The following is an 11938-nucleotide window of genomic DNA, read 5'->3' as shown; positions in this document are numbered from 1 at the left end:
AAATGCCAGTCACCTTTTAAAATATTGCTGTCAAATTAGGTGTGAGCAAAACTGTAAAACATTGAAGGAAAATCCTAAAACTCTCAGGGTTCTATACCAGTATTATTTCCTAAGAGTCATTTGCTTGTTTTGATTTAATGAAACAGAAAGTGATACATTTTGGATATGGGCACTCAATCATTAAAATCATTCTCATATCAAAAGATAAGGGAATAAATGTACACTTATGTATTTTAAATTTAAATGTTTAAACCTTTGAGATATTGTTTATGGAACCCCACTTTAACTAGCTGGTACATACCAGATACCAGTCTCGATTGCTTCAGAAAGGAGGATTTCTGTTGTTCCATGTTGTTATGAGATAATCATTATCCACAGGTAGCAAACTCATTGGAGGAGATTTTTTAAAGCCTACATCACACAATTAATATTCAGAAAAGTGTAATGTTAGGTTCTTCTCTGAATGTCAAAGACAACAAATACAGCAGGTGCTCAGAGAGGAGAGAAGTCCAATTAAGACTGGAGTGGCGGGGCCTTCCCTGGTAATCTGAGAGATCCGCCTGCCAGTGCAGGGGACATGGGTTCGAGCCCTGGTCCGGGAAGATCTCACATGCTGCGGAGCAGCTAAGCCCATGTGCCACAACGACTGAGCCTGTGCTCTAGAGCCCACGAGCCACAACTACTGAGCCCACGTGCCACAACTACTGAAGCCCACACGCCTAGAGCCTGTGCTCCCCAACAAGAGAAGCCACTGCAATGAGAAGCCCACACACCGCAACGAAGAGTAGCCCCCGCTCGCCACAACTAGAGAAAGCCCGCGCGCAGCAATGAAGACCCAACGCAGCCATAAATAAATAAATAAGACTGGAGGGGGCCAGGACTTCCCTGGTGGTCCAGTGGTAAAGAATCCGCCTTCCAATGCAGGGGGTCGCAGCTTCAATCCCTGGCCAGGGAACTAAGATACTACATGCCGCAGGGCAGCTAAGCCCACACACCACAATTACTGAGCCCCCGGGTGCCTCAACTAGAGAGCCCGCATACCACAAACTACAGAGCCCCTGCGCCCTGGAGCCCACGTGCCACAACTAGAGGAAGAAAACCTGCACGCCACAACTAGAGAGGAGCCTGCACACTGCAACTAGAGAGAAGCCCGCATGCCGCAATGAAGAGCCTATGCACCACAACTAAGACCTGACGCAGCCAAAAAAATAAAAATAAATTTAAAAAAAAAGAAAGGGCAAAAAAAGAATGGAGGGGCGAGGAAAGACTTCATGAGGAAAGGAGAGTTTGAATTTGTGCTGATATCAGGTAGTATTTGGACGTTAGAGAAGACAGGAAATAGAACTTGAGCAAGAGCAGGGACCATAAGGAGACTGTCTGCTGAGCTTTAGCATTTATTTGGTACATCAGTGCTTTGGGTTGCAAGGAATAGATTCATTCAGTTTACTCTTAATTGTAAGGCTCCCCACAGACAGGGATAGAAAGACATTGAGAACTAAGGTAGCGTATCTGTTTCTTGGCATTCTAGCTAGAGGAGTTTGCTTTAATTTTCCAGAACCATTTACTTTGTTCAGAAGAAAGATGATTCATTCATTCAATAAGTATTTTTTGAGCAGTTGCTATGTGCCAGAAATTGTGCTTGGCATCAGAACTACATCAGTGAGCAAAACAGACATGGTCCTAAACCCAAGTTGTTTAGCAGAGACAGACATTCAGCAGATATACTAAGGAATTGCAAATTGAGATGTTTATTATACATAATAAGAATAAGGCATTGTGAATATGCATTAGGGAATCAGGGAAGAACTTTCTGAGGAAGCGAAATTTAAGGTGGGATGTGAAGGAGAATATAGGAGTTATAAAAAGTAAGTAGACCATCTCTACAACCTCATAGCAACATCTGTTCACAGGTTGCAAGCCAGTTGAACTGCTGTATATCTGGACACCAGGACACTGGAAAGAATAAGAAATTTGTATCTGCTTATATTTACACGAAGAAACTCTAGAAGAATACATAAAATACTGATAATAGCGATTATCTGTGGGAATGGAGGTGGGGACCAGGTCAATTGTACCAGGAATGTGAGACCTTTTTTGAACCGTATAAATACACCTGTTCAAAAATATTTTAGGGCTTCCCTGGCGGTGCAAGCGTTAAGAATCCGCCTGCCGATGCAGGGGACAGAGCTTTGAGCCCTGGTCCGGGAAGATCCCACATGCCGCAGAGCAGCTAAGCCCATGCGCCACAACTACTGAGCCTGCGCTCTAGAGCCCGCGAGCCACAACTACTGAGCCCACATGCCACAACTACTGAAGTCCACGCACCTAGAGCCCATGCTCCGCAACGAGAGAAGCCACCACAGTGAGAAGCCCGTGCACCGCAACAAAGAGTAGCCTCTGCTCGTTGCAACTAGAGAAAGACTGCGTGCAGCAACGAAGACCCAACACAGCCATAAATAAATAAATAAATAAAATAAATTTATTTAAAAAAATTTTTAAATTATGAACAGTGTACCAGAGAAAACTGAATTGGATATAATGAAGCTTGATGACAGCTTCTGAGGTCAATAAAAAAGCAGATTTGGAAAAAAAAAAAAAAGTAAATGGAAAAGAGCATTTTAGGCATGTGCTAAACATCATGTACAAAAACCATGGGTATATTTGAGAAATCAAAAGAAGGCCACTGTTGTTGGATGGACGGAGAGGGGGACTTGGAATAAGCTTGGAGAAGTATGCAGGGGCTACGTATACAGGGCTTTATGACCATGATAAGAAGTTCAGTTTTTATTCTAGGTGCAGTGGAAAGCCTTTGAGAGAATTTAAGCAAGATAATAACATAATAAGTAACTGAATTCTACTTTAAACATCAGCCTGGTGCATGCTAGATAGTAAGTGCATTTGTGAAAGGCAATAAAGGAAAGGGGAGAGATCCCTTAGGAAGCTACTGCAGTATTCTAGATGATAGAAAGTAATACCTTAAAATTAGAAGATGGAGAAAAATAGGTGGACTTGAGTGCTTTGCTCTGGGAAACAGCTGAGATTAGTGAGAGGGATAAAGACAAAGGAAGAAAAAAGATGACTTCAAAAAATGTAGCCCACATAGAGAATGGACTTGAGGACACGGGGAGGGGGAAGGGTAAGCTGGGACGAAGTGAGAGAGTGGCATGGACATATACACACTACCAAATGTAAAATAGATAGCTAGTGGGAAGCAGCTGCATAGCACAGGGAGATCAGCTCGGTGCTTTGTGACCACCTAGAGGGGTGGGATAGGGAGGGTGGGAGGGAGATGCAAGAGGGAGGAGACACAGGGATATATGTATGTGTATAGCTGATTCACTTTGTTATAAAGCAGAAACTAACACACCATTGTAAAGCAATTATACTCCAATAAAGATGTTAAAAAAAAAAAAAAGATGTAGCCCAGGAAATAGCAGGATAATGGTAGATCAGACCATGTCACTCCTGTGCTCAAAACGCATGGCTCCCATTTCACTCATAGTAAAAGCCAAAGTCCTTATGATGGCCTAAACAGTCCTACAGAATCCGGACCTGTTACCTCTCTGACTTCATCGTTTACTTCTCCTCCTTGCTCATTCCACTCTATCTACCCTGGCCTCATTCATCTTCCTTGATCATGCCACAAACACTCTTGCCTTTGTACTGTTAACTTTTCAAGTCTTTTCTCCATTGTCACCTCTTCAATTATATCTTTCCTGACCACCTTTATAAAATTGCAACTGCTTCACCTCAACATTCTCAAACACTCTTCCTCTACTCTTCTTTTATCTTCTAACACACTATGTAATTTACCTAGTTATCATGTTTATCTTCTACTTCCTCTGCTAGAGTTTCATAAAGGAAGAGAATTTTAGTCTCTTGTTCACTAGTATATCTCAAGCCCTATAGTTGGCATGTAGGAAGCACTGAATAAATATCTGTTGAACAAATAGGAATTTAGCATATAATATAGGTCACATCTCAAACCAGTGGTGAAAAGATGGTTTATTCAATAATTGATGGTATTTCTGTGGAGCCACCTGGAAAAAGGTAAAGTTGAATCCATACCCCATACTTTACATCAGAATAGTCTTCAAATTGATCAAATATTTAAATGTGAAAAATTAAGCCACAGAAGTTACACAAGAATAAAATGGGAGAATTCCTTTATAGTGTTCACTGAGTAAAGACTTTCTAATTACAACTGAGAATCCAGAAGCCATAAAAGAAAAAATTGATGGGTTCAACTCTTTAAAAATACCCAAAAATCTGTATGAGAAAAGAAAACTGTAAGCAAAGTAAAAAGACATGTCAAATTCGGAAAAATATTTTTGCTACTCAAATTGTAGTGGGGTAATCTTTCTAATAATAATAGTAGTCTTAATAATAAAACACTCCTCTAAATCAGGTAAGAGATTAGGAGTCCGATTGAAAAACAACATAAAAAGACAATTCACAGGAAAGAAAATTCAAATGCATCTTAAACACAGGAAAAATGTTTATCTGTACTCATAAGAAGAGGAAATTTAAATTAAAACTAGAGAAAGCTTGACATTTTATCACCAAGCTTTGTAATTCCTACGGGGTTGATATTTTCCACAAGCTTGATAACATACTCTCTTGGCAAAGCTTTGGGAAAACAGACACTCTCTTACATTGCTAATGTGAGTGTGCGGCAGATTGCATTTCCAGAAAAATGACCAAATATATCTGCCATCCAAAGTGCTTTCTATACAATGACTTTGACATTCATCCCATCAAGAGACATCGATGTCAGTGTTCCCTCCATTGAATCTGTGCAAGCTTGTGACCAGTAGAAGTGAAACTATGTGGCTTTCAAGGCAGGTCATAAGAGGCAGTAAGACTTCCGCTTCATTCTCTCATGATGCTTGGTCTAAATCCAGCCACCTTGCCACACACACACACACAAATCCAAACAGCTCATGGAGAAACCTACATGGAGAGGAACCAAGGCCCACAGACCTGGCGGAGCTCTCAGCTGAGAGCCAGTACCAACTTGCCAGCCATGTGAGTGAGCCATCTTGAAAGTAGACTCTCCAAACTACAGTCACGCCCTCCCAGCTGATGCCATGTAGATCAGAGGCAAGCTGTCCTCACTAAGTTATGCCCAGATTACAGATTTGTGAGCAAAATCAATGACAGTTGCTGTTTTAATCCCCCAAGTTTTGAGATGGTTTATTATGCAGCGATAGATAAATAACTGGTACAGATTTTGTTACCTGGAAGTGGTGTGCTACCAAAACAAACATAGAATATGTGGCATCAGCTTTGCAGCAGAGCCAGTTGAACAAAGGGCAGAAGATGAAAAGGAAAAGATTATTAGTAGAATCATAACAGCCTCAAGGAGAGTTAGTGGAGGCCTATGGGACCTTTCACAAGGCTTAAAGGATAATAAGGAAAATCTTACTATGAGCTGGAGGAAAGGGGAAGCTTGAAGAGGAATTTTGGTCAACACTGTCACCTTCAGTAACAAGGAAAATAGGAAATATACTTAATGGACTCAACGATCTACTTGAGATTTACAGGTAGAAGATTGAAAGTGCCAACTGGCAGCTTCTGACTGCCTAAAGTAAAATGCTAGAGGAAAAAGAAGATAAAAAAAGAAATATACAGGAACCAGACATGAAAATATGCTCAACATTGCTAATCACCAGTGAAATGCAAATCAAAACCACAATGAGATATCACCTCACACTTGTCAGAATGGCTGCCATCAAAAAGAACACAAATAACAAATTTTGGCAAGGATGTGGAGAAAAGGGAACCCTCATACAGTGTTGGTGGGAATGTAAATTGGTGCAGCCACTGTGGAAAACAGTATGGAGGTCTCTCAAAAAAACTAAAAATAGAACTACCACATGACCCGGCAATCTAAAACACTAATTTGAAAAGATACATGCACCCCAGTGATCAGAGTGGCATTTACAATTGCCAAGATGTGGAAGCAACCTCAGTGTCCATCAACAGATGAATGGATAAAGATGTGGTATATATATACACAACAAAATACTACTCGGTCATAAAAAGGAATGAAATTTTGCCATTTGCAGCAACATGGATGAACTTGGAGGGCATTATGCTAAATGACATAAGTCAGAGAAAGACAAATACTGTATGATATCACTTACACGTGAAATCTAAAAAACACAACAAACTAGTGAATAAAACAAAAAAAGCTGACTTGCAGATATAGAGAACAAACTATTGGGGAGAGGGAAGCAGAGAGGGGCAATACAATTGGTAGGGGATTAAGAGGTATAAGCTATTATGTATAAAATAAGCTACAAGGATATACAACACAGGGAATATAGCCAGTATTTTATAATAACTATAAATGGAGTATAACCTTTAAATTTGTGAATCACTATACTCTATACCTGTAGCATATAATATTGTACATAAACAATATTTAAATTTTTAAAAAATAAATATAAAGGAACCAGGAATTACTGAGCTTGAAAATAAAACTATTTGTCATTCACATCTCTCAACACGTGCCCAGCTCAGCTACATTTTAGAATTGCTATGAATTGCTGTGTACTTGAATGGGAGTGTCTCTAGTGGTTATTTCTATGCCTTTCCCACCACTTCGAGTTTGTGAAGGGTAGAGGGTGGGGGCCAGATAACTACTTCTTTAGCTCACAGAAGGAAAAATAGGGAGAAAGCTTTCAAGGAACTGTACGTGAGGAACTGTGCTCAAAGATCCTCATCTGCATGTGGACCTGATACAGGTGACAAGATCCTGGACTTCACACTGACGCTCTAACGGGGTGAAACATGGGAGTCTTGAGGAAGATGAGTGTATTTTGCATGTAGGAGGGATGTGAATGTTTACATTCAGAGGGTAGACAGTAGCAGATTGTATTTTCTGAAAATGGCACAATTTCTCCCATTCCATAGGCTCCTCATATACTATGATTTAAATCCTCTTCTATCAAGAGATGTGGGAGTGTGTTACTTCCCCTTGGATCTGGGCAGGCCTGTGACTGTGGTGGAACTGAAGCTATGTGACTCTCTTTCTTTTTTTTTAAATTTTTATTGGAGTCTAGTTGATTTACAATGTTGTGTTAGTTTCTGCTGTGCAGCAAAGTGAATCAGTTATACATATACATATATCACCTCTTTTTTTAGTGAAGCTATGTGACTCTTGAGGCTGGATGATGAAAGCTGGTTCTCTTGGGAGTTTTGCATTTGGGGTCCAGCTACCATGCCGTGAGGAAGCCCAAGCAGCCTGTGGAGAGGCCCGTATGGAGAGAACCTGAGGCCCCTGGTTGAGCTCACAGCTGACAGCCAGCACCAACTTGCCAGCCACATGAATGAGCCTCTTAAAAGTGAATCCTACAGCCCAAAGTTGAGCCGCCCCAGCTGAAACAAAATGGAACAAAGATGAGCTAGTCTCACTGAGTCCTGCGCATGTTACAGATTCTGTGAGCAAAATAAATGATTGTTGTTGTTTTGAGCCACTAAATTTGGGGGTGGATTGTTATACAGCAATAGATAATTACAGAACTGATACAACCCCTGTGGAGGTCAGTTTGACAATATATATCAAAATTGCAGATTCATATGCTCTTTTGGATTCTAGAGGTAGACTTACATGCAATTGCAGAATAATATACATAAAAGATAATTCATTACAGCATGATTTGTAGTAGCAAGAGAGTAGAAAGCAGCTAAAATGTCTGTTAATAGACTAGTTAAATAAATTGTGGAACATTCACACTGTCCCATCCCGCTATAAAAAAGAATGAGGAAGATATCTATGAATTGATGTGGAGGGATTTCCAGGATAAGCTGTTCAGTGAAAAAATATCAAAGTGCAAAAGAGTATTTGTAAAATGCTACTTTTGTGTAAGAAAGAAGAGGAAATAAAAATATGCATATAGGGCTTCCCTGGTGGCGCAGTCGTTGAGAGTCTGCCTGCCGATGCAGGGGACACGGGTTCATGCCCCGGTCCGGGAAGATCCCACATGCCGTGGAGCGGCTGGGCCCGTGAGCCATGGCCGCTGAGCCTGCGCGTGCGGAGCCTACGCTCCGCAATGGGAGAGGCCACAACAGTGAGAGGCTCGCGTACCAAAAAAAAAAAAATGCATATAGGGACTTCCCTGGTTGTGCACTGGATAAACTCTGCACTCCCAATGCAGGGCGCCCAGGTTTGATCCCTGGTCAGGCAACTCGATCCCACATGTATGCTGCAACTAAGAGTTCACGTGCCACAACTAAGGAGCCCGTGAGCCACAACTAAGGAGCCCACCTGCTGCAACTAAGACCCGGCAAAAACAAATTAATATCTTAAAAATATGCATATAGATCTATTTGCTTGTTTGAGCAAAAAGAGACATTGGAAGGGTAAACTTGAGTCTAATGAGTTTGGTTACTTGTAGGGCTTATATGGGACTGGGGTGAAAAAGAGGGAATGGAGTGGGGTGGTATGGGAGGAGGGCTTAAAATTGAATACAAACAGAAACAACTGAACCAAACTGTACTTCAAATTACTGATATATCCACACCGAAAAGGAGTTAACTTTTGAACCTAAATAGTTATGTATACTCTATGTCCTCAGGCTAAAAGCAAAACAGTTCTAAACAGTGAACTCTCATTTGTAAGCTTGTTTTGCACTGAGGCACGTGTTAGCAATACTGAAACCACTTTCTTTACATTCTAGGATTGAGCAAATAAGCAAATTCACTGTGCATAATAGGAGCCAGGTTTCTCATGGTCAGAGAAGGGAATTACAGATATGAAAAGAGAGGCGGATGGAATGAACCTTGCCATGTTGGATTAGAATTAGAGGTGTCAGTGTGGACTCATGGGTTTTAATACATATAACTAAATACAGAATTGGGTATGGAGTTGTGTGTGTATACATACATCATTATGTATATTCCTCTCTTTCCCAGGTGCGACCCCTGAGAGGGCCTAGAAGCAGTAATACTCCAGCAGCATTGGACACATCTAGTGCCCAGATATTGGTGTCCAAGTGCCATTCTCCATTAAAAGGAACCAGACATAGCCACTCAATATTTGACCAACAGAGCAGAACATGACAGACTGTGACCCTGTAGATCTTCTAATGGGAAGCAGAGCTGCTCAGTATTTGACCATTAGAAGGAATCAGGGATCCTTTGAGAAATGGCTGATTCCAGGTTTGGAGCAGGAAAAGCACAACATGAGCCTTGAAAGAACATCTTTCTATCCCAAAAAGTAAAGTACTCAAAGAATGATAGGTACATTTCAAAAGAACAAAGAAGCGAGTTTGAAGGGGCTGCTTCTGGCTAAATCTAGGACCATCTGAGCATTTTTAAAATAGTGATAGTAAATGATTATAACTTAAAGAATAAAATAAGTAAGTAAATCCACCTCATATAAATTAATGAATAAATAGGAAGGGAAACTTCTTCAGCACAGTAGAAAGCCAACTAATAATGTACAAAGAGTGTTGGCATTAGAAAAGCACCATGAAAATTACAGTTGGTTCAGGCAAGAATTATCAGTGAAAGCCAAAATGAGTGGGTGAAAGTTTGAGGAGGAACAAAGTATCTCCCCCACAAGAAACTTAGTAATTACAGAATTCAATAGTAATCTTCCAAGGGAAATTACTGGTAGGTAACCACCTTAACCAAATTATCAAAGTTAACATTGCCAGTAATGGAACTAGTCAACAATGCGTACAATTCACTGAGAAGAACCCAGCATCGCTCCTGAACTATTCCTGCCATAAATGCATAGTGTGAATCTGCTCATGATGAGACATTAGACAAGCCCCAATTGAGGTTTATTCTACAAAATAACTAGCCTGTGTTTTCAAAATGTCAGTGTTAGGAAATACAAAGAAGGGCTGGGGAACTGCTGCAGATTCAAGGAGACAAAAGATACAAGAAATCAAAAATCTTGATTTTTGTTATAAAGGACATTATTAGGACATTTAGTGAAATCTGAATAAGTATATAGCTTAGACAACAGCACTGTATCGATGTTAATTTACTGATTTTGATTATCCTGTTGTTACGTAAGATAATTCCTTGTATTTAGGAAATAAACAAATTTTTTAGGGGTAAAGGGGCATCACCTCTGCAACTTAACTCTTTTTTTTAATAAATTTATTTATTTTTATTTATTTATTTTTGGCCGCGTTGGGTCTTTGTTTCTGCTCGCAGGCTTTCTCTAGTTGCCGCGAGCGGGGGCTACTCTTCGTTGCGGTGCGCCAGCTTCTCATTGGGTGGCTTCTCTTGTTGCGGAGCACGGGCTCTAGGAGCACGGGCTTTAGTAGTTGTGGCACGCAGGCTCAGTAGTTGTGGCTCACGGGCTCTAGAGCACAGGCTCAGTTAGTTGTGGCGCACGGGCTTAGTTGCTCCGCAGCATGTGGGATCTTCCCAGACCAGGGCTCAAACCTGTGTCCCCTGCATTGGCAGGCGGATTCTTAACCACTGCGCCACCAGGGAAGTCCCTCTGCAACTTACTCTTAAACAGTCCAGGAAAATTATAGAAAGAGAAAGGGAGAGGATGGGCTTTTTCTTTTACTGATCCCAACATGCATCACGTGCCTTCTACTCTCAACCTATTTGCCCTTGTTGCCTTTTTTTTTTTTTTTCTTTTTAAACACACTGGAATATTCTCTCTCCTCTTCTGTCTAAAGCTTAAAAATCTGTTAAGGTTGTACACATGATCCACCAACTTGATACCTACTTTCACTATTTCAACATATCCTGAATTCTTTCAATTCTGAAATCTTAATAGCATGAATTTTCCATGTAGCTTTTTAATTGTTTAGATGATACGAGAGAGTTTCCTCTGCAGCAGGTTGTAAAAAGCCTAAAAGCAAGCATTATTTCATGCATGTTTTTAAATCTGTCTTGAAAGATGATAGAAGATAGAATTGTTGCTTCCAAAATTTTGACCTGGATTACTCAGAGCCCTGAAGACTTTCAGCACAACTCTTTAGACATCCTAACCTTTGTCTACTGCAGCACCTTTGCCTCTTCCCCTAAGGGCCCCTGTAAAAAAAAGTTTTCTGGCTGAGCAAGGATGTACTTGGTGTTTCAGGAATCACTGACATTCCAGGATGTGGCTGTGGAATTCACCAGAGAGGAGTGGGACCAGCTATACCCTGCTCAGAAGAACCTCTACCGAGACGTGATGCTGGAGAACTATAGCAACCTGGTTGCACTGGGTAAGGATGGCATCCCTGTAAGACTGGAACTCATTCTACATGGGTTTCTTTCCTTTAGTAGTGAAAACCTTCGAAGCTTTTGTGTATATAGTTCAGGCCAGGATGGAAGAATGCTAATCAGTTTTGGAGACAGAGACCTCTGTTTTTTGCTTTCTTCTCAGGTAAAAGGTCCTGATTTTGAGATGGGTAGCTTTAGTTTGCTGCCTCTGAAGCCTCCCCTTTCCAAATCCGGAGGCCCTATAGATTAAACAGGTTGGAAATGAGTTCTGAGAGAGATTTTTGTTCCCAGTATAAAATTCTAAGATACACATTTTTTCCCATGAATAGGGCATGAACTTTATAAGCCGGAGGTGATCACTCAGTTGGAGCAGGAGGAGCAGTGGATGATGGAGAGAGACAGCCCACCAGACACTCATCCAGGTGAGAAGCAAGCATTTGGGTGTTTGCACCTCAGTGAAGGAAAATAGTCGCTTTTGAAATACTTAACTGAGTGTGTTACAAACATCTGCCTCTGGGATTTAAAGAGGCATGCTTCTTAAAAATTCAGTTCATATTTGACATTTTTCCAAAGTGGAAATGACTCTCTTACTTTTTTTCTGATTAAACAGATAATATATACTTATTATTTTAAAAACTTACACAACACAGATTTATTTTGAAGGTGTTAGTTTGGATGTCCATAAATACCTTGATGTTGCAAATCTCCATGACGCATTTTCTTTCTCTCTTTATTCATACATCCTCTC

The 11938-nt window shown here is 40.7% G+C and overlaps 2 protein-coding genes across 4 annotated transcripts in view; one reads left to right on the top strand and one right to left on the bottom strand.

Annotated features, from left to right (window-relative positions):
- The window catches only part of SEPTIN14 (septin 14), an 87158-nt gene that overhangs the window by 59105 nt on the left and 16115 nt on the right, over positions 1–11938 (bottom strand). The gene's annotated exons all lie outside the window — the stretch shown is intronic.
- Positions 1–11938, top strand: part of ZNF713 (zinc finger protein 713) — a 30179-nt gene that overhangs the window by 11571 nt on the left and 6670 nt on the right. For both annotated transcript variants that reach the window (XM_019921723.3, XM_073792080.1), the window contains 2 exons: positions 11066–11192; positions 11520–11612. In XM_019921723.3, coding sequence (XP_019777282.3) covers positions 11066–11192; positions 11520–11612 — 220 coding nt within the window. The remainder of the gene's footprint in view (positions 1–11065; positions 11193–11519; positions 11613–11938) is intronic.

Source organism: Tursiops truncatus, chromosome 15 (genome assembly GCF_011762595.2).
Source record: "Tursiops truncatus isolate mTurTru1 chromosome 15, mTurTru1.mat.Y, whole genome shotgun sequence".
In the NCBI taxonomy this organism is placed as follows: domain Eukaryota; kingdom Metazoa; phylum Chordata; class Mammalia; order Artiodactyla; family Delphinidae; genus Tursiops; species Tursiops truncatus.
This window is presented reverse-complemented; position numbering and strand designations above follow the sequence as displayed.